Genomic DNA, 23962 nt, shown 5'->3' on the forward strand with positions numbered 1-23962 from the left:
CTCAGCACATAACTGTCTAAACCACTGCACTAAGAGATTTGTCATGCTCCTAGGATGACCCTGAGCTCCCCATTGGTTCCAACCCCCATTAAAATGCTTGCCTGAGAAAGCTCAACACTGCCAGAATTTACTATTTTCTCTAATCTGATGGTAGGGTTCTGACCTACTTTTCTCAGAGGATTTGGTAAAAAAAAAAAAGGGGGGGGCTTACAATTGTGAATATGTGTCTTTTACAACTCAGAAGTGTCTTTCAAAAGGACCTGAGAGTCATTCCTTTGAAATGTAATAATCAGAAACACTAGGGCCTCTGTCTCCTAGTATTTGTGGGAAGACAGACCCTTAACTTTGATAACTGCCAGCTAGCATACACAGTTGGCTTAAATGCATTTACACAATCAACCTTTTGTGATTTTTCACTTCTCTAACTCTACTGAGCCCTAGCTCTCCCCCTCCCTCATTGTCCCTTTAAAATGCCCAATTACCTATGTACGAATTCGAATGGAACTCAGCTTTCCCCCTACTGTCAATAGTTATTAAATAAAATTTGTTTCAATGCTTTAACTCAGGCTTTATTTATCTTTGACATTAATCATGACTTAATCTCATTTTCTTGTATGGAGGGCAGTGCATCTAAAGTGCCTTCCTGGTTTGGGACTCAGGATCTTTCACCACTCCGGGAGAGACTAGAACAGGAGCTCTTTTGCTGACAGCTGGTGAGGAAGAGGAAGGTGATTAGGGAGTGATATGGCTAAGAAAGCCTGTGATCAGAAAAGAATAAATTTTTCTTGAGGTATGGCAGTTGTGCTGAGAAGAGATCATACAGGAAAGCAAATGTAGAAGTCTGGGAGTAAGCAGCACCCTGTTTCTGTCCATTTTCCCTTCTCTTCCCCTTGACTCCTTCCTCTCATTTCCTTCTTTTTCTATCTTATCAAAGAATATATACGCATGGTTTAATTATACCTGTTTTACTATATATACACTATATGTATGGTATGAAAAGGCTTAAGGTGTAAAGCAACAGTCCCCTCACTTCCTATCCCCTGCCCCTCTCCAGAATCAACCCCTTTGAACTCTTTCACCCATTTTTTCTGGTTGTCTCTATATCTAAATATAGTTAGTATATACCGACTAGTAGTCCTGCAATTACCAATTTTAGACTTTATCTATTGACTTCTTACTATATGAGAATTTATTTTCCTTACTTCCAGTTATAAATTAGTGGGGAAATGAACATTTCCTAAAATCTTCCATGAACTACTGATCCCAACAGTAACTTTTATTGCACGCTTACTATGTGGAAGCCACAGTTGTAATCACTTTCGATGATATTAACTCATATAATTACATGCTCAGTTACAGGGACTAATATTTTTTTTAAAGGGAAACAGAGACTTAAAAAAAAAAAACAGAAATACAAAGACAATATCAGCCTTCCCCAACAAGAATGTTATGAGTGAAAAAACAGTGGGGGAAAAAAAAAAGCTGGGTTTGGCGTACTGAAATTACAACTGTCTCCTTTAATTCTCCATGGTGGGTGGGTGGGACCAGAACGACCACCAGGAAAGCGCTGATCGATTGGCAGCGCCCCACCAAACGAAGACTTAGTGAGAGCCAAGGCCACGTGACGGCGACCGGCGGCACTCTGTCTTTCTCCGCGCACTCTCTATGGTATTCTTCCCAGCATCCCGCCCCTTGGGTAGCAGCAGTCACGTGAAGGGCCCCGGGTTTACGACAGGTATCCACGTGATTTTGGCCTGCAGTCGGATGGCTGCGGTGAGGTACCTGGGTTCCTGAAGGGCGGGCGGTTAGGTCGTAACCGCAGCAGGCAGCGGACTCTCTCGGGCGCGCAGTCTCAAGAACAAGGAGTCAGCTGAGGCGTTCACTGCTTAGTGCCTACGGCACGGGTCTGCTCTTTCTCCCACCTCCGCCTTCGACGTCCCCACTTCTGTGCGGGTGAAGTCACCTTTGGGTTTTGAGACCTTGGGGCCTGAGGCCCAAACTCGAGACGACCCCCCACCCTCACCCCTCTTTCCCTTTCACCTTCCATCTCTTCCTTTGCACCACTAAATCACTTAGTGTTTGAGCTGGCCGGTTAGGCCGTGCCTTGAGGCCAAGTTTGAGGCAGTAAAGGTAACGGTGGGGGAAGCAGCCCCCCAGTGGACAAAGGCGGAGGCAAGAATAGAACAGGCCTAAGGGCCGCAGGCCATGAGAATAGGCGGCTGAGGGGTGAACAAGGGAGAAAAAAAGTACTGCGGCTTTAGAAGGGACTGTAAAGGACTTGTTGCACGATGGAAGACTCTGACTCTGAGAAAAAGATGGAGAAAGAGAATCTGGGGCCGAGAATGGATCCTTCCCTAGGGGAACCGGAAGGATCTCTTGGGTGGGTGAAGGGTATTATGCCAAAACTGAAAGGGGTGGGGGTGGGGCGTTCTAACTGAAGAGAATATTGTGAATTAGAACACCCCACCTACGAGTAAATTTGATTGGTATGCTTTTTTGGTGACATGATAAGCCGGAAAGAGGACTGTTTGCTAATTGGACCAGAATAACCCCCTGGGATGGGACGGGACAGGCCTGATACCACTTCTGGGAGAGTATTCTAATTGTAACAGTTCTGAGTTGCTTTTAATTATCAATTGAGGAGATTTGACATCATGTTGAGGTTAAGAAGACTAGGTAGAAAGTTGGCATTTCCTGGGCAGAGATCAGTGGTTTGAGAGTGCTTTCAGTGCCAATTTGTACCTGAAATTGAGTCTTGTATTTTATATGCTTTGGGCCAGTAATGAATGAAATATGACTTGGAAGGAAAGCTGAAGGACTAAAGATACTCCCAGATTTTAAAATTAGGAGGCCGTTCAAATATTACAATATTGTACGACGTATTAAGGCACTTATATATGTTCCTTTGATAATTTTTTAAGATGATGAAAAATTAAATTTTGAATTTTAATGGCTCATTTATATTCCTAAATAAATCTTCCTATAAGCTATCACTTGAGCACATAATTAGGGGATAGGGAGCATGAATCCAGTTTTATAATTTCTATTTTATAATTTAGGAAAATGAGGGCCACACACAGTTGTATTCAGCTGTTGTGCTAAACATGCTCTTTTGTATCTCCACATTTATTTGTATTTCTTTAATTTCAATATCGAAGGCAATTGAATCATGCAAACTCTGTCTCGGTTTATATCTGCAGGTGGGCGCTACCAAATACAGCCATGAAGAAAAAGGTAAGACGTGTTAGGTACATCAAAAACATGAAGGTAAAGGTAAGAAGTCACTATTCAGGAAATATATTTGTGGTATAAATATACCATCTTTCTTAGACCGTGTCAGGAACCTTCTAGTGCTCTCTCTGACTCCTGTCCCCTTCTTTGTTATTAGGTTTAATTTTTCTAATATATAAATCTAACTGGGTCACTCACATGCTAAAGAACTTTTTGTAACTTTTCAGAGGCCATAGAATAAAATACAAATGACTTCATGGTTTAGAATGCCCTTTAAAAATTTATTCCAGACTAAATCATCTGCCACACCTATGCACTTTATCGTAGCCATACAGAATTTGTTTTTCTCCAAATTTATAAATTAATTTGCATTTTGTGTAAGCCATACACGCACACTACATAGGCCTCTGCTTGCACATTTATGTCGAACCCAATTCAAATGTTGCCACTATAAGTCATATGTGAGTTCACCAGATGGATTTGAGCACTCCTTCACCAGATGGAATTGAGCACTCCTACCCTGCTCCTATGGTACCCATCATGGAATTTGGGCAAAATCAATAAGAGTGCAGCTCTGGAGCACACTTCTGAACCTTTTGGGCTTTTAGTTTTTTCATTTGTAAAATAATGATAATATTACCTATCTTATAGGGTTGTTAGGAAGTTTAAATGAGAAAATACATGTAGAGCACTTAAATTAGTATCTAACACAGTTAACCTTGGTAAGTCTTCCATAAGCAATTGAAGTAAGATTTCATAAATTTAAAAAAAAACAAGAAATGTACCATATTTAGCCTTAACTTCTTCTATTAAGTCAGTTATATAAAAAATTCCAGTTTTCTTAAGGAATATTCTTAATGGGCCTGTCTAAAGTTGCTGTCAACAAGGATGTCTAAAAATACCTGACATTTCTGCATGATTAAGAATAAAAACAAAACTGTTTTGTTACAATTTTAGACTGGCTAGCCAGTAATATTTCTTTAGTGAGATAAAGTTAAATATCTAAATAGCTAGATTAAAATGAGCCGAGTGTAATATATTTCCATTAATACTCCTTATATTTATAATTAGAAATTTTTATAAAATGTTTTGGGACTAAAGATAGACTATCTACCCCCTTGATTAGAAAAGCAAGACAATTGGAAATATATTTCATAAATTTCAAGTTGAAAAGACTCTTAAAAGTTGCTTTACACAATTTCTTCCGAGTGCAAGAATCTGTAGTGTCTTTGTTAAATGCTGACATTGACAGGAAGGCTATTCACATTCATAAGGCCATTCTTTCCATTGGACAAGTCTCATTGCTAAAATTTTACTTGTTTTATATCTTTGTTTTGATAGCTTGTTCATTCTTTTGATGAACATATTTTGAGCATCTGTTGTATGTTAGACACTGGAATTACAAAGGGGACTCTCTACCATTCGGAAGTTCAGAGTCTTGTGAGAGACAGACCAGAAAAATGGATAACTGCAGAGCATTATGGTCTTTACAATTGTCATGGGATGACAGAGGTGGGACGCACCTAAGCCAGCCTAGGGCATTGGGGTCAGAGAAGCTTTTTGAGGAGATGATTACTGAACCAGGTTTTAAAGGATGAGTAGAGCTTAACTGAAGGGAGAAAAGGGAATGGCAAGTTACTGGCAGAGAGTACAGTGTGAAACAGACATAGAGCAGGGCTCCCTGGAGATCTTGGAGCAATCAAAGGGACTACAGGCAGGTCTTTTCATTGTGGCTGGATTCTACAAGTTCCAGGCCAGGAGGGTCAGAAGATAAACGCAGAAGAGTAGATAAGGCATATCAAGGAGGATGTTGTATGTAGTTTTTTAAAAAGCCCCCATCCCACTACACACACGTATTGTAACACTCATGATTCTCCTGGTGCTATGAGTGAGGGAGGAGAGGAAAGCATTTGTTATTAAATGGCTGGAATTTTGCAGCCAATTGAAAAAATAAAGACTTGATCCTGTAGGCCATAGGACACTTGAACAGAAAAAGAGACAGAGTAATTAATGGAACACAATCATGGAGGTAAGTGGAAGGGAGGAGATAAAGAACAAAAGTGGAAAGGTTGACGTTGAGCAGGAATACAAACTTTCAGTAATTCTGAAAACCCTTGCCAGGTAGTTCAGTGCATAAAATATTAGATTATGAGAGATCAGGGTTCAATTTCCTCTCAAGTTGGTCTATTTCTCTAATATAGTTCTAAATATATGATTGTGTATATTAATAGCATAATGAATTTGCTGCAGTTCTATCACTAAGAGGATGTGTGGCTCATGCATGACAGGTAAGTGTCTGGCCCCTGGAATTCAAGATATCTCTGTCTCCACAGTTGGTTAGGGAACTAGTTAGTTATTAGTATCTGTACCAGGTTTTGGTACTGTTATTTCAGTGAAATATCAAGTATGGGAGAGAAATAGATCCCTTTAGACTTAATTGGCTCTAGATTGCTAACTTCTTTTCATTCTTTTTTTTCCACTTTGTCCTTAGGTGCTCTTGATGGGTAAAAGTGGGTCTGGTAAGACCAGCATGAGGTCTATTATCTTTGCAAATTATATTGCCAGAGACACACGTCGACTTGGTGCAACAAGTAAGATGTTTTATCTTATTGTAAAGTCAGGTGATCTTAACTATTAATAATCTGCATAACACACTTGGTTGCAGTAACTTGGGGATGCAGAGGTTGAAAGATTTGTTTTGGAGCATGTTTTCCCTTTTTTGCATTTCTTCTCGGGAGTTGTATGGCCTAATTCTGGTTACTATTGCTTGCTTTCTTGGGGGGTTCTTTCTAGGTTGCTTACCAAGTGGGATGCCTTTGTCCAACTTCTTTTGTTACCGCGTTCTTTCTTAAACAAGCATAGGGACCTTTTTGTTTATTCATGTTTTTTTGGGGGGGTGTTTTTAATTGTTATATAAAGAAAATTAATTGATAGGTATTGACAATCATAACAATAAAATCCCCTACGATTCTTTTTAAAGCAGTAGTTAGTCCTAGTCTTCATTAAAAAGTAAATTGCTTGGGTGGGGGAGGGTGGTTGTGAGAGGGAGGTTAACCTGATCCGTACACTACTGCTTCTCTTCCTGGACACACATAAATGTTCTCATTGGAGTTCTAACTTTGACCTGAGAAACGTTTCACTGCCGTTTATGGTTTGAATGTTAAATCAGGCTTCTTAGTATAGGCTAGCTGGGCAGCCAGTGGATCTATGCTCCTGGGAGACTCCTTTTGTCTCTAGGCTATAATGCCATTTCATTTTGCAGCATCTAAAAATAAACATTTCTAGATTCTGCCTTGGTCCTTGGCCTTTTAGATGACTTTCATCAAAGGTACCCTACTTGATCTGGGTTCCTGGCATCTTGAATGCTTTTAGGGACAAGTCACCCACCACTTCATAAGGTATCTCACTCTGGTTTTAAGAACAACAAACATTTTTTAAAAACCATATGTTCCAGATGCTGGGATACAAAAGAGGAGGAAACCTCAATTCTGTTCTTAAAATGCTAGGAGAGTAGTATATACTCTCATAATTGGGGTAGTGCTAATGGTTAGAAATGTGTGTCTTAGTTACAGCCCCGAATCTATTTCTCTTTATTTCTGTTAGCTGATCCCCTCTCTGTTCTCTTGAGCATCTACAAATATTTGAGTATGATTAATATCTTGGTCGATCCTAGCTATCTCTTGCCTCCTAAATCTTATTTTCTTCCAACATCTCCAATGTCTCCATCTATTCCTCATTTGACATAATTTTGAAGAATTTTTAAGGACTTGTTTAAACACAACTATATTTTTCTTAAAGTTCTGAGACTTCAATACCAGTGTGGTCTGATCAGGACAGAGTAGGACTATTATATCTCTTGTTCTGGGCATCACACTGTTGTTAGCACAGTCTAGGCCCTACTCGACTTTTGTGAAGTAGCCTTCATTATACTGAGTCATACTAAAAACACAATTTCTTTTCACACATATTGTTATTAAAACATATATTCTCTGATTATTGTGCAGTTAATATTTTGAATAAATGCTTATCTCTGTTAAATTATTCAGTTTTGTTTGTTTTAGCTCATGATATGTTCCTGTACCCAGTGTTTGTTACTGTTAAGTCCAAAATAAGTCACTATCTCATTAGGCCTCAGTTTTCTTATCTGTAGGAAAGAGGTTGGATTCTATTTTTATTTTAACTATTCTCTTATCTGATATGTTACCTATTCTTCCTAGCTTCATGCAGTTTGTACACTGGATAGGCATCTCATCTAGTTTTCATCTAAGTAGTTCAAAATTTTTGGTCGGGACAGTGTCCTTTGGCTTGTCATGCCTCAAGAGGCTTCCTTCTAGAAATTATCTGTCCAAACTTCTCCCTGTCTTAGTTTGCTAGATACTATTTTTTTTCTATTCTTCCAAGTTAAATATCTAGACTTAATAATCACTTGATTTTAGTATATTAGAGAAAGCTAATGCTTATTGTATAATCTTTTATTTTTTAACATTTATATTAACTTCATTTTAATAGATGTAGAAAATATGACCTAGAAGTTAAGCTGAGTCATCTTGTAAGTGTTAGAGATGGAATGCCAATCTTTGTTCTTATTCTATTCATTATGCTACAGCTACAATTCCTGGCAGACTTCTTTCTGTTTATATTTTAAATTCTGCACATTTTATCAAAGCACCTTTGTTCTAGTACAATTAATATTTTTGTTTTCAGCTAATCAGCAGAGTTGATATACTGCCCTAAGTCTAGTAAATAGTCTTGCAACCTAAATTTCATAATTATTTAAGATACTGAAAATAGTTTCAAAATAACCTAACAGCATCATTAGAAAGTTACAAACAGAATATTGTGAATTATATGACCCCTATAGATTGAAGCAGGCCATTTATTCAACAAGTGCTTTTCTGGAGCTTCCTGTATGCTGAACACTGTGAAAGGGACTGGGCTCTTGCCCATAAGGATATCTCAAGTGGGACCTTTATTGATATTACTTTGTTAACAATTACTGTATTTCCTGAAATCTAGTAAAAGTATACATTAAAATATTATGTTGGCCTTAATACTTAGTGTATCATTAGCTAGTTTGCATTGCTAAAGAAAGGTCTGGGTTCTACCACTTAACTTATAGACTAATTAAAAGTACATATAGTACATTGATTTTTACTTGCTATTTCTTTTTACACAGTGGCTTATTTTCTTTAAAAGTAGTAAAAGAGTACTTCCTTGAAAATACTACATCACTTTTAATGTTTAGTATTTTTCTAGATGGTCATTGCTGAAAAAGTCCAGTTTTATTTTGTTAAACTTAGATCCTACTTTGTTTTGAAATTTGAAGTAAGGATACAGAATAGTGGTATAATTAATTTATTAGGAGGCTTTTAAAATGTGTTTGTTGGAATAGTAAACTTATCAATGAAGATGATTATGAAGTATTTTAGTATAAAACACTGTTGATGGCTCTGAGATATCCTACCTTCTCAAAATTCTCTGTTCCCTTGGCTTTTATTTAATGCTTTATTTCCCTGGTTTTGTTCCTTTATCTTTAACCATCCCTCCCCCCTTTTTAAAAGTATATTTTCTTCTTTCTGCCCCATAAGTGTATGTGATTTCCCAAAGCTCTGTTCTTGGTTCTTTTCAGTTGCTCTTATGACAGCATGACAGGAAGACTAGGAGAGTCAGAGGGCTCTATAGGAGACATAAGGCTAAACAGAGGTAGAAAGTGGGGTTTAGATTATAAAGTACCTTATAAGCCATGTCAGGTAGCTTGAATTGAGGGTAGAGGCATCTCCTAGAGTTTTAAGCAGAAAAGTAACACAGCCAGATTTAATTTTTAATTTTCAACTTTAATTACAAGAGTAGCACTTGTGAAAAATTCAGACATTACAAAAGTGTAGACAGTCTATTCATTGTCTTAATCTCAGGCCTGATTTTTAGGGACAACCACCATTAGTAGTTATCTGTCTGGCCCTTTTTTTCTGGGTGTATATAATCAGATCTATATAGACTTTATTTCTTCTTAAAGAAAAATGGAATAAAAATCTGCTTTATAGAGAGGTCATTATATCTGTAATATGGAGGATGGATTGGAGGGAAACAAGGGTAGAAACAGGTTGACAAATTAGGAAACTATTTTAGTAGACCAGGTCAGAAATGACGAGGGCTAAACTTGGGTTAGGGTGGTGATTGTAGATATGGTGAGAAGCAGGTAGATTTGGGAGATATTTAGGAGATACAGTCAATAGGACTTGCTGATAGTTTGAGGGGGCATGGTGGGGGAAAGTGGACTCAAAGATGAATCTAAGTTTTGGCTTAGGCAACTGGTTAAATTCATCAAGATGGAGAAGACTGAAAGAGGAATAGATTTTGTGGGAAGTATGGGAAGATGATGAGTTTTTATTTGGATACACTGAGATTGGGATAATAATGTTTTATTCAAGTGAAGATGTTACATATATGGTTCAGAAAGGGAGGAGAGAAGTCTATTAGAGATACATATTTATTACTTATCAGTATCCAAATGGTAAATAAAGTAATATGAATAGATTAGCTTGCCTGGGAGAAGAACACAGAGAAAGAATATGTAGCCAAAGATGGAATCCTGAAGAACTCCCAACATTTAAGGGACAGAAAGAAGAATAGGAGCCTGTGAAGGAAGATCTGCCAGAAAAGTTGTAGGTGTGATATCAGAGGCCAAGAGAAGAGAATATTTTGAGAAGAAAGTAGTCAACAGTGTCATGCTGCAGAAAGTAAGACAAGGACTACAAAGTCCACTGGATTTGGCAGTGTGGGCGTTGGTCAATTAATGAGAACAACTATCTACGATATGGGTATAGAAACCAGATATCTATCCCATGTGCTCCATATCTAAACAGTCACTGAATCCTGTCACTTGTTATTGTCTTTCCCTTTCTCAGTAGCACTTCTTTCCATTTTTTTTTAGTACTAGACCGTTTACATAGTCTTCAAATTAATAGCAGTTTGAGCACCTACTCTCTCGTAGACTCTGTTGGAAATACAAAGACATGTAAGATATGATTCCTTTTCCAAGGAGGGGGAAGTAAAGGGGAGAAGGGAAGTAGTTTGAGCACCTACTACATGCCAGGCACTTTATGTATAACTCCTTTAATCCTCACAGTAATTCTGTGAGGTCAATGCTATGCCTCCCACCTTTCTTTTAATAGAAGAGCAAACTAATACTTAATGGTTAAGTGATTTGTTCAAGGTCACAAAGAGAGGTAAAGCTGGTATTTGAACTAAGGACTCTTTGACTCCAGTGCCCAGTTTTTTAAAACAATGCTGCTTTTGATCTAGTTTATGAGGATAAAATTGCACAAAAGTTAAATAGTTTAAGCAACAGCTTTGAGATAGTCATATATGAAGCCCCATTGTGCGATTTATGACTATCACATAAGTTGTAAAGATGATAATTGCTAGACTTCGAGAAATTTCCAGGATACGAATTTTTATTTTTCCTCTTTGTGAGTTTTAGTGCCTGGCAGAGAGTAGATGCTTAATAAATGTTTGAATGAATTCAGAGGGAATGAATACGGTAAGTGGGGGTGGCCAGGTAGGGCTTTTAGAGGAGGTGGGATTTAAGTTGGGTCTTAAAAGATGAATCTAACTTTGAAAGAAAGGTGGGGGGGACTTTTTAGGCAGATGGATAGAGTAAGCAAAGTATATGGTGGGGAGGGAAGTATAAGGCAGAGGTCGCAAACAGGCAGCCTATATGTTGGATAAGGCCCGTAGATGTGTTTTATTTGACCTGTGTGTTGTTTTTAGAAAAATTTGAATTAGTCATCAATAGGTAAAAGTTTCCACAAAAATCTGAATTTCCCACTACTATTGAAAAATTTAAAGATCTGATAACCCCGAACCCATATTCCTATGTGGCAAATAAGCTAGAACTGAGTAACTGCTACTCACTTCATCGTCCCCTTGGGTAGATGTTTACTCTCCGTAAATGACCAGCTTTGCTTTTATACGTTTACTGGCCTGGCCCCTATTAGCAAGTTTGCGACCCCTGATGTTAGATATGTTGGGTGTTGGGGAGGTAGTGGGATTTGGGAGGACTATGAAAAAAACAAATTGGACTGGAGCAAAAGACATTATTATGTGACTCATTGGGGGAATATAAAGGTAGATTGGAAGCTAAATTCTGAAGGACTTCGAATGTCCTCCTGTAGTCATGAAGGAGTCATTGAAAGTTTTTTGAATGGGGAGTGACATGTTCAAAGTAGTGTTAAGAAGATGAACCTGGCAGTAGTTTATAGGATGAAATAGAGGGAATAAGGCTTCTTGGTAGAAGGTAATTATGGAGCTATTGTATTTGTGTAGGCTTGAAAAGGTACAGGCCTTCCTTAATGTTAGTGGCAGATTGTAAAACAAGGAGTTGAATTGAGAGAGATTACAAAGGAATAGCAATAATTGAATGTGGACAGAGGAGTCAGAAATGACCCCCATCCCAACTGGAAATTGGTAGGGTCAGTAATCAAAATAAGGAAATCAGTAAAGTGAGTATGGTGATGTTGTATGTTCATTTCGTATTTTTTTAAACAATTTTTTTGTGGAGGGCATTGGTAGGGGCAAGTGGGTCAGGGAACTGTTAAATGGTATATGTCTCTGTCTTACATGTTGAAATTTTAACATTAGTATCATAATTGGAGATTATTTCTGCTCTAAGCACTAAACTACTAAAAAGTAAAATGACTTACATGAAAGCTAGTTCTATAGCTCAGGGTAGTTTAGGTGCCCACCTTGCCACTAAACCGCACTACTAAGCTGTAAATCACCTTCTTGTTGTGGCTTTGAGCATTTCACTCCACTTTGGTCCTTCTAAATTCCATGGGTTAGTGCTTTGCTTATTTTGAATTTCACTTCACATGCTACAATCACTAGATTTGTTATATTTGTTTTCCAGTTGATGTAGAACATTCTCATGTTCGATTTCTGGGAAACCTGGTATTGAACCTGTGGGACTGCGGTGGGTAAGTACCATCTGCTTACTTGTTTGTGAGGCCAGTGACAGTGCTGGCATCTAGTATAATCAGTATGGCAACTACACTAGAGTAACTATCATTTGTAATAGATGTATTGGATAGAAATTACTTCAAAATTGGCACTTGATTAAATAAAGATTTCTGACTTTTATATACTTGTAAAAATGCCCTTTGTATGTGACATGTTTAAGCAGCAGTAATACAAGTTGAATTTAAGTATCTGTAACATGAGATATATTATCCTCTTTTGCAAACGAAGAAATTGGGTTTCCATCTCAGGCCATCTGACATTAGTGCAGAGCTCTTAGCTATCAGATCATACCACCTCATTCTTTCTTTCAGTAATTATCTCCAGGCACTCTTGAGTACTGTAAAACAGACCTGAACACATATCCTTCAGCTGAGTGACCCAATGTTGAAGGAGCAGGAGATAGTTTTCCTCTATTTACCAATGGTCCTTTACACATGCTGTTCACTCTGTTTTACATACTATCCCCCTACCTCTACATCTGATTAACTCCTACTTGTCCCTTTAGATTTCAGTTCGATCCATATTTCCTCAGGCCTCCCAGACTTGGAAAAATCCAGGCACCATAGTCCCTATACAAATACACTGTTCTTCTTTTGAACATTTACAAGTGTTTACAACCAAGATAATTCTGCAATATCCCAATGCAAATGCACAATACCTGTGCTTGTATGTAGGTATTGCTATCTACCCTATGACCATTTGCATCTCTGTGCTTAGTAGCAGCATGTAGTGGTTAGGAGTCTAGGCTCCAGAGTTACATTTGGGTTTGTATTTCAGTTCTGTTAGTTAATCATTTAAAGTCTCTGGTCCATACTTTCTTCACCTGTACAATAGGGATAATGGTGGTGCCAACTCATAGGGTTGTTTTGATGATTAAGTAATATAATATATATAAAATGCATAGCAAAGTGCCTCACAAAATAAATAGCTATTGTTAGCTCAGTGTTTCCTAGCTCCTAGCATAGAGCCAGCCATGGAATAGGTACTCAGTGAGTATTTGTTGAAAGAAAAATGAAAGAAACAAATATTCTATAAAAGTGTCTCTCTTATTGCTAGCAGATGGAGTAAAAGGGGCCAAATGTAGGGTGATGTAACAGATTAGACTTTGAATGGTGAACACACAATGCAATATACAGATGATGTATATTGGCCCCCTTTACTCTTTTCTACCTCCCTTAGCCCCCTTTTCCCTCTGGTAACCACTGTACTGTTGTCTGTGTCTGTGAGTTTTTGTTTATTAGTTTGTCTTGTTCATTTGTTTTCAGTTTTGTATCCTTCATATGAATGAAATCATATGGTTCTCTACTTTTTCCATCTGACTTATTTTGCTTAGCATGATATTCTCAAGATTTTTTTTTCCACAACAAAACTCTACTGTTTTCTGCTAGGCGCTGGTAATTGAGAACTTATTGGGAAACAGCAAACAGCCTAAGAAACAGAGAGCAACATTCTGCTAAAAAGATATCTTGGAGTCATTTTCATATAGTTTATACTGTTTGGTTATTCATTCAGTAAATATTCATTGGGCACCTATTCTACGGCAGGCTTTGTGCTAAAAGCTGGGAAACGATGGCAAACAGTAACAAACATATTCCTTGCCTTCGTAGAACTCGTCTAGGGAAGTGAATGTCATTAATTAGAATCTCACACAAATGTGTAATATCACACTTGTAAATGGTCAAAAGAAGAACAGTGTATTGGTATAGGGACTATGGTGCCTGGATTTTTCCAAGTCTGGGAGGCCTGAGGAAATATGGATCGAACTGAAATCTAAAGGGACAAGTAGGAGTTAATCAGATGTAGAGGTAGGGGGATAGTATGTAAAACAGAGTGAACAGCATGTGTAAAGGACCATTGGTAAATAGACCATGGGACACTAGAACTGAGGGAAGGTCAAAGTGTATTTAGAACACAAGGAGAGGGTTATAGGTTCTTACAAGGTGTCACTCAAGAAGTAAGTTGAGGCCAGACCAATTTGCTATTATTTGCCCTTTAATTTGAAGCCTTGAGGTTATCATTCACATCAATTAAGCCAATAAAAATAGACCATAAGTAGGAGTGACTAAGTGATAACTTGTTTACTACTTAGATCTTTTTTTCCTACTAGACAGGACACCTTCATGGAAAATTATTTCACTAGCCAACGAGACAACATCTTCCGAAATGTGGAGGTTCTGATTTATGTCTTTGATGTGGAGAGCCGTGAACTGGAAAAGGACATGCACTATTACCAATCATGCCTGGAGGCCATTCTGCAAAACTCTCCAGATGCAAAAATCTTTTGCTTGGTGCACAAAATGGATCTGGTACAGGAGGATCAACGGGACCTGGTAAGAAACAAAGTGCTGCTGCAAATGGTAGATGTGCTTTGCAAACTTCTTTTGTAGAGGTATATATGTATATATATTTATGCCATTCTTAATTCAGGAAAAAAACCTTCATATAAGCTTTCAAAATAAAGTTCTGACATTTTTTTTAAACAGTCAAACAAATTATCCATGATAAGGGAAAGATAGCATTCATTTCGCAAATAATTTTCACATTTAGGTAAGGATCCTGACTATGTGATAATCAGTAAGCAGCCTTTATATATTTTTAAAATATGTTTGCCACCCCTGTTTTATTGTCCTTCAGAGTGGAGAGTTACTGTCAAGACTAGGAGACCCCCCCCCCCAAGGGTGAGTTGAAGAACGGCGACAGCTGTCTTTAGGTTGACTTAAGAAACTGGCATGCAGCAATTCAAGTGCCAATCACACTGTGTTTGACAGAATGCCAGGTCCCTCTTTATGGTACTGATATGGTATATTTTTCTTCTTTTCTAGCTTGGGAGTTAGGACACATACATTTGAACCAGAGAAGACACACTAAAAAGGGCAAACTTCTAGTTAGCTACGAGGCCCCAAAATTGTCGAGTTACACATATAGTCTAGCTTTAGTTTGCTCAATATAAAATAAGAGGATTGGATTCTAAGCTGAAAGAGAAGATGCTCTATTTCCAAGGGTAAAGCTGAGGAAACTAGTTTTAAAATATGCTGGTGATATAGAAGAATATAGTTTCTCTTTAAGTTGGAGCCTAGAATCCTAAGTACACCTTTTTTTTTAACGGATTTTTTTTTATTAACTGTGGTCTGGAATACTTTGTTTTTCCCTGTAACTAGTTATAGGATTGCCTCCAGATTTCCAATGTTCGGGTATGTTTTGGTGTTTCTAGGTTAGCTTATAGGCTTTCAAAAACTACTTGAAAGAGTTTTGTATTTGTCTCTGAAAACTACTTTAAGTAACTAATCTTTTTATTTCCTTCTCCCTTTCCCTCTCTAAGTGTTAATTCTGTTTTAGTTCAACAGAAAATCCTATATGTGGGTTGGGTCTTCAGATTATGAGAGCTTTATTATTGTTTTTCTTGCCATTTTTGGTTTCGTTTCCGTTAAAAATCACTTCATTCCATGATCCAATTTGTAATAGAGAAACCTAGAGCATTCCAACAGATGAGCTCCTTATGAATTTTTTAGTTACTTCTAATATTTGGCAATTGACTTACTGCTTGCCGAATACTTATATCAATATCCCTGAAGATAAATTAATGTTTTGCATGGGATTTTAAGCTAAATTAAGAAAGGTATACTCTGTTTTATGAAAGATTCTGACTTGGAAGTTTTGAAGTAAAAATGGCTAGCATTATTTCCTAAATATCAGTTTCAAGCAAGATAGATGTTTCCCTGTGTGTGTGTGTATTAGCCAGGGTTCATTAAAGAAACAGAACCAGTAAGTATGTGCATGTGTACACATGCGTTTGTGTGTGTGGATGGATGGATGGATAATGGATAGATAGGTAGATAGGTAGATAGAGGCAGGCAGGCAGGCAAGGGAGGGGCATAGAGTGAGACTGATTGATTTTAAGGAATTGACTCATACTAATCTGGAGGCTGGCAAGTCTGAAATCTGCAGGGCAAGCCTATAGGCTGAAAATGCAGGAAAGAGTAGATGTTGCAGCTCAAATCAGATGACAGTCTGGAGGCAGAATTCCCTTTTTTTGGGAGCAGTGATCTTTCCTTCTTCAGACCTCCAACTGATTGCATGAAGCCCACGCACATAATGGAGGGGAATCTGCTTTAAGTTTACTGATTTAAATATTACTCTCAACTAGACATACCTTAACAGCAGCATCTAAACTGGTGTTTGACCAAATGTCTTGTACCATATCCTAGCCAAGTTGATACATAAAATTAACCATCACAGTGTTTATATGCACTTAAAACAGATCCACCCAGTCATGGAAAATAGCTGTGTGTGTGTGTGTGTGTGTGTGTGTGTGTGTAATATTTGTATAAATAGATATTTTCCCCTATGTGTGTGGGCACACATACATAGATACATATCCAAGATGAAAAGATTTGTGTGGGAGTGTTGTATAGCCAAATAAATACAGTTCATACAGAAATAGTATATATGAGTGTATGCACATATGTATTTGCAAGAGAAAGATATCTGCAAAGGTTAAAGTATTTTGATTTACAAAATTTTGATATGGGCTAGCTATCTTAAAATTGCCCAGATTGGGTGATTTGGAATGTTAGATATGTTTTTTTTAAGACTCCTATATATGGTAAATTTATTTTTCGACATATTACTCTTAGTACTCAGCACAAGCAGCATGGGCCTAAGAAATTCTAGTAGCTGTTGCACTTTTAGACCTGACCTGAAAATATTTCTGCCATCCTAGTTTCTGAAGTAATGTATACACTGAAAAATTCCTCTGAGGAAATAGGAAATGTTTTTATTTAAAATATGCTGAAAATAATCGCATCTTAGATTTTGCAAAGGAAGAGGAGAGCTATATATTCTGATCAGTATGTTGGGCTTTTTAATTCAGATTTTTAAAGAGCGAGAAGAAGATCTGAGGCGTTTGTCTCGCCCATTGGAATGTTCTTGTTTCCGAACGTCTATCTGGGATGAAACTCTCTATAAGGTGTGTATATTTCTCTGAGTTTTCTCATTTTAAGAGCATGAAAAAAAGCTAGAAAGATATTATCAAAACTAAAATATTTTAAACTCTATCATAGCAATACAAATGTGTTGAACTAAAAAATAATAATAATTTATAATAAATTATTTGAAAAATTGTCAAAATTAACCTTAAGAGATTTTGGTTTTGATCTTAGATTGGGTCGACATACCTACCAAACCACACAGAATTCACCAGTTTGGTCACAATTAATTTGATACTGATCTTCATGACAGCTGAGGTTTCACTGGCCATCTTCCATTTTGACCTGTTGTGGTCTCAATGCTGATCGGAGCTGTGTCTAATATTCAGGTACCGCTACAGGATATACACCAGTCTACCTTAGTTTGATGGCATTAGAGGAACAATATTTAGGGGAGAGATTGGAGGAGGGAATCTTAGAATGAAATATGTTATGCCTAGTATGTAGTAGCTTCAAATTTCACGCCAAATGGAAACTAGCATCACTGGAGTGGATACCACACTGTTTGCAGTAGTTGTAGAGGTTACAACAATAGCTGTGTTATGGATGAAGTTATCTTATCAGCACATAGGCTCCTTATCTTGCTTCCTCCCTTTCTCCTACTGATCTAGTGATTTGAAAGACAGGCTCCTTTTGGGTCCTTCTGTGGTCAGATGTTTCCTTCAAACTACTTCCGGTATTCATTGACAAGTCTGACTCTGGGTGGAAAAGAATCCTTCTCTGTCACAGCCTCAGTATCAACTGCATCCGACAAGTATCTACAACCAGAAGCACAGAAGCCTGATTTGCCAAGGATAAAAAGACATTGGACTTTAAAAATAACCCTTAATTTATTTTTTTAACTAATTCATTTTTTTCCCTGATATGTTGACCCAGCCTCACTCTAATAACATATCATTTTTGAGATACCTGTCTAGGAAATACCGTTCTAGATTAATTTGGGCTGAATTTCTCTCAAAGCCTTATTCCCATAGAACAGGAAACCGTGAATAAGGATGGACATGACGCACTGATAAGAACCAACTGCGGTGTGAAGGATGGCAGTACATAACATGACCAAAGACAATTGGCTAATCACAACACTGCCGTGAGTGACAATGTCTCTGCTGTGGTTAGCTTTGGTGCCTTCTCCAAGGTAAATTCAGCAGTGACATTAACACTGACCTGAGAACTTGGAACCCCCAGCCCAAATAATAAAACTAATTGGAACAGAGATATGGCACTACTATCTCCTACATAAATGTTGTATAGAGCTAACTTAAATTCTTATATACGTTTTATTCTACAAGCACTCATTACATATCTACTTGATGCTGTTGGATACAGAGATGACCAAGACTAGGTTCCGGCCCTCTAGAAGGAGAGAGAAAAACATTCATTATACACCTTATCAGACAAATTAGAGTGAGATTGGAGGAAGTATTGTAGTGGAAATCCAAATAAAAGGGTCTGAAGAGAGGGAGGGTCTGGTTAATTTCTACTCCTTACATTAGTCATACTCCTCTAAATGAAGTCAGTTTTAGGCAAACACACAGTATACCATTTTTAATTCAATTTGATCAATAATTTATAGCTGAAAATAAGCCTTTAGGAATGATAATGCCACAAAATTAAGTCTTAGATGTATGTTAAATATAAGATTATTAGGTTCTGCTCTTTAGAGCAATCTGTACGATTGGACTTTAACATTTGTTGAATGACTGAATTAGAAGCTTTTTAGCCCAGTAGGTCAGAGGTTTCAACTTTTCCTAAGACAACATGATGGAATTAAATTATTTTTTATTTTTAATTATCAGTGAAAGGAAGTTCCTCCAGCATTTTACAAAAGTGTTTGAAATTAAAAAAAAAAACTCCAACTGAAGGATGAAAATCTAATGTTAGCTTTGTTTTCTCATTTTATTTGTTTTATGTCATGTTCTAAGTATTTGGGACTCAGTTATCACCATGTTTTTCTGTCCATATATTATAGTGTACTTAATGCATTTGCAAAGGTCTGAGACAGGCTACCTGTTAGTAATATTATACTATACTTCTATTCTGTTAGGCTTGGTCCAGCATTGTTTATCAGCTGATACCCAATGTTCAACAGCTAGAAAGGAACCTAAGGAATTTTGCTGAAATTATTGAGGCTGATGAGGTGCTTCTATTTGAGAGAGCTACTTTTCTGGTGAGAACTGTCTGCTTTGCAGATATACTTCCACTTACCTTCTCTTATTCAGCAATAGAGAACAACATGTTGCCACTTTCAGGAAGAACCTTTTTCCCTTTTGTCTCATTACTTTAGCATGTATAACCTTATTTATAAAATAGTGTCAGAAAGTGACCTGAAAGAAGTCCTTTGGTTTGTAGCTCTTTAGTAGTTGGTAAAACTTAGATTTTTGCAAGTGTTCCTTACTACACAGTTTAGATTATTTCTGCTAATCATTGTACATTTGTGTTAAAGTATTCCTACTCCCTATTTAATTATGAAATGAGGGTCATTGCCCTTTTGAAGAAACTCATATCCCACCCCTTTCTCCAAAAGACAGAGTTGAAAACTTAATATGTATATGGTGTAATGGTCAACTCAGTGACATAGCTTAAGAGTTCAGATGGAAGGGGAAAGAGGCATATTGGTATTTAATTTTTTTATAAATTCAACTTAACTCTGTTAGAGCCTACTGTATGTATGGCCCTGAGAAGGGATGCAAAAACCAATATTTTTAGGTAAAATTTTTAAATAATTGTAATAGAAACTAATTTGAGATGTCACAAAGCACTGTATAAGTAATTGCTGATCAGCTTAGAAAACGTAACTCTAAGAGGAGCTCATGGTAAATGATTGCTTCTGTGCTCTACCATTGCCTGGTGATTTTAGACATTTCTTAATCTCTTCGAGAGTCTATAAAATGGAGGTAGTAAAATCTATATCATAGTTGCTGGCAAGTGACTCAGTTTCACTTCCTACTAGAAAACTTTACATCTTTATATTCAGCCTATAGGAAATGCTTGTCCAGTTTTATTAAAATCTGAAAGCAGAGGAAGTATTTCATCTGGCTTAGTGTTCATCATGAATAGGTTCATTTTAAATAGTAAATTCTCAGAGATAAGAATCACTTTGTTGACATTTTTAAATATAATACCAAAAACCACTTGGTTATAGCCTTCATTAAAATTAAATACATTATTCTACGGCCTTGCCACCCTGAACATGCCTGATTTCGTCTGATCTCGGAAGTTAAGCAGTGCCCAGCCTGGTTAGTACTTGGATGAGAGACCACCTCGGAATACCAGGTGCTGCAGGCATTAAAAAAATTAAATACAATACATTAGGTGCATATAAGACTTTTTATTTCTTTTTCATTTTTGATTTGTACCTTTTTTTTTATCAAAGACCATCCTGTGAAATATTGAAATAAGACAAATATTTAATCATTAAAGTTAGTGAAAAAGAACAGCAATAAACCAGTATAGATACTACTTAAATAATCTAATAAAACTATAACCAGACAGTACTGAATGGGTCATCCATAAGGATGTTAAAATTATTCATAATGTATGCAGAATATGGGACAGGGAAAAAGAGCATAAGCCACATGCAAAGTCTGCCCTGAAAATTAGGGTGACCAAGAGACTGACAGATGCCTGCCTTGAAGAGTAGCAGAGGGTGATATGACTACATCGTATGGATTTAAAGGGCATTGTTCTTTTTTATAGGTGATTTCTCACTATCAGTGTAAAGAGCAGCGTGATGCCCACAGATTTGAGAAAATCAGCAACATTATTAAGCAGTTTAAGCTGAGCTGCAGGTAAGAGATCTTGTGTGATCTATTTCTCTCTGGAAAAAATTATCGTTATTTTTGAGAGGTACAAATAACTATACTTGACTGCACTCGTATATTCAGAATAGTTCCTTCAATTGAAAAGAAAGTTAATGTCTAAGGGAGCCTACAGTTGACTGAGGTGAAATTCATTGTCCTTTAATGCAACTCAAGTGATACAGAAGAAATGTATGAAAAATATCTAAGCAGAGTACATTTTTGAGACGTTTGATCCTAGTTGGGAAGAAATAAACAAAATATCCAAGAAAGTTTTGAAAAAGAAGAAAGAGGGATAATTAACCCTACCAAATGCCAAGATTTACTATAAAACTACAGTAATTAAAATAGGGAGGTAATGATTTACAAATGGTACAAATAGAGAGTCTAGAAATGTCTAATCATGTAGTTTCAGCTTTGGTTAAATACAATTTAAATCTTAGCATTATGAATATAAGAAGAAAGAATGGGTGAACATCATAATTTAGTAAAGATTTAAGAAACAAAATTCTTATCCTGATAAAACTTTGATACCCAGACAGTAGAATAGATATAAGTGTATTCCTTTTATGCCACAGGATTAAAGGCACTTTGAGACTTTTTGACGTGTTTAATGCTAACATTTTTAAGAAGAAACGTCAAATGGCATGCAAATATTTACTTTGTTTTCAAAGAAATGGGATTATTTTTTGAATTTCAGTGTAACTAAGTTCAAAAGATATTGTTATTAATCTCAATTATATAGAAATTTAAACTTAAAAATCTTAAATATTAGAGAAATCTTATATAGCATGATTTTTAACATAAATCTAACTCTAAGCCAGCTTCATTTCACAGTCAGTATCAAGTTCTAACTCACTTTCTAAGGTCACTTGCTAAAACATGTTAAATTCAGCATTAGAGTTTCCTTGGAAAACAAATTGGAGTTTGTCATTAATTGTCTCAATGAAGTGGTGAATTGAAGTATAATGCTATGAAAATGTTTAACACAAAAGATAAGGATTTCTTATATTGCTATTATTTTATGTTTTTTACTTTTCTCCTTTCTCCTGTAGCAAGCTGGCTGCCTCTTTCCAGAGCATGGAAGTCAGGAACTCTAACTTTGCTGCTTTCATTGACATCTTTACATCCAACACTTACGTGATGGTTGTGATGTCTGATCCATCCATTCGTAAGTTTAAACTTAGCCGATATAGGTTCAAAGCCACATAGTCTTTAAACTAATTTCCCTAGATATAGTACTTTATTAAATGTGAAAAAACTGTTTTTTAGTGGAGATGGTCACATAACAGTGTGAATGTACTTAATGCCACTGAGCTATACATTTAAAAATGGTTAAAATGGTTAATTTCTTGTTATGTGTATTTTACAATAAAAAATACTTTAGTAATAGTAAGAAATAGTTTTTTATTTAAAATATTTATATTATGTTTTCTTCATGAGAACTTCAAAAATCAAGTTACTAAATCTAGGGATTTTAAAGAAACGAGAACCCAAATGCATGATTTACGCCCATGTGTTGTAGATTTTTAAAAGACTAGTCAATCTTAGCTCTAAACTATTAAATGTTAAACTGTTTTATATATCAGTGTATAGTCCTAAGTACCGTATTCCCATATTTGTGTCATAGGCATAAAGGGAGATATTTGGTGCTTCCATGCCAAATAGCCATATCCGCACAACCATTGAAATAAAGGTTTTAGCAGTATTTCCAGGATGTTCCCAGAATTTTAAATTATCCTTGATCCACTAGCTTTTTCTACCTTAGAATAATACTAAAATATAACATACGATAATGGGTTTTATACCATTAGTCCCAAACCAAAAGATTTTGAAAATTTATGTTGGAGATTTTGTGTTTAGAATATAAACACATATTCTATTTTTTCAGAAAATTTAAGCCCTGGTTACACTGGGGCCTCCTATTCCTGTATGTTGTCTGTGACATACTGTGTGGAGAGATTTGTTTCTTGTTTGTTTGTTTTTTCATTTGTTTTTACTAGTCAGACATTCCTTGGGCTGCCTGTACTTACTCTGTTGGGTATCTCCCCCACCCCTACCTTCAGCTTCTGCAGCTACTCTGATCAACATCCGCAATGCCAGGAAACACTTTGAAAAACTGGAAAGAGTGGATGGACCAAAGCAGTGTCTTCTCATGCGCTAAACATTACCAAATGTTGTTTCAGGAAAAAATTGAAACACTTTCTTAAGTAATCTTACTGTTGTATTCGTATATGTAGGTTCTGAAATATTGTGATGCTTACCACTTCTATATTTCTTTCTTACTCCCTAGTCTTAACATTTAACCTTGAATTCTATTTACTCAAATAGCTAGTGAGAAATTAGAAGATGATCTGTCCATGAATTTGGCGTGACATAAAAGTAGGTGGTATGTAAGGGTTCTGATAACAAAGTTCTAATAGTTTAAGTGTTCTGATAACCTGTTTCCAATAGTAGTATATGCCAAAACCTTTCCCAACATTGTCTTGTATTCCTTATCAAATAGTAACCTATAAGTTTGGAATATTACTGTTTTATTAGCATGAATTAAAATTATTCCTTAACTTCAATTGTAAATAAACTTTTGCTGTTAGGGATTTCAGTGTCTGTTTTTCTTTTCCTTGTTTTCTTTAAGTTTTCCCTAAGAAAGAGCAAGCTAGTTTCATAGTTATCCTAGGTGGAGGGGACCTGCTGATTGTGAAATCATATAAAATGGTTGGGAAGAATGGAGCCTGATTACAGCCTTAAATCTAGGCAAGAAAGTTTAGATGTAATGTGATAGGAAATAGAAACCATTGTAGGATTTTGAGGAGGGAAATACGTGAAAGGAATTTTGAAAAAAGTTAGATTATATGGGCTGACTGGTAGTTGGGGAAGCTCTGGTAGTAATCTAGACTTGAGGTGAGTTGAAAGTCTGTTCTGTGATGGAGC

General features: G+C 36.6%; 1 protein-coding gene across 6 annotated transcripts; it reads left to right on the top strand.

Annotated features, from left to right (window-relative positions):
• The first annotated feature begins 1683 nt into the window (after positions 1–1683).
• On the top strand, positions 1684–23628 carry RRAGB (Ras related GTP binding B). 6 transcript variants are annotated; one of them, XM_016137294.2, is made up of 11 exons: positions 1684–1735; positions 3201–3234; positions 5723–5822; positions 10163–10246; positions 12140–12206; positions 14357–14579; positions 17120–17215; positions 19279–19401; positions 20931–21022; positions 22087–22202; positions 23098–23601. In XM_016137294.2, exons 2-11 carry the CDS (start codon positions 3223–3225, stop codon positions 23193–23195), a joined length of 1011 nt encoding a protein of 336 aa, XP_015992780.1. In that variant the 5' UTR covers positions 1684–1735; positions 3201–3222; the 3' UTR covers positions 23196–23601. The 6 variants fall into 6 exon arrangements, with proteins under 6 accessions (XP_015992780.1, XP_036083176.1, XP_036083177.1 ...); XM_036227283.1 differs by having other exon boundaries at positions 1693–1778; XM_016137292.2 differs by lacking the exon at positions 1684–1735 and adding an exon at positions 1785–2380 and having other exon boundaries at positions 23098–23628.
• The last annotated feature ends 334 nt before the right edge of the window (positions 23629–23962 follow it).

The sequence above is a fragment of the Rousettus aegyptiacus genome, unplaced genomic scaffold (genome assembly GCF_014176215.1).
Source record: "Rousettus aegyptiacus isolate mRouAeg1 unplaced genomic scaffold, mRouAeg1.p scaffold_m13_p_9, whole genome shotgun sequence".
Taxonomy (NCBI): Eukaryota; Metazoa; Chordata; class Mammalia; order Chiroptera; family Pteropodidae; genus Rousettus; species Rousettus aegyptiacus.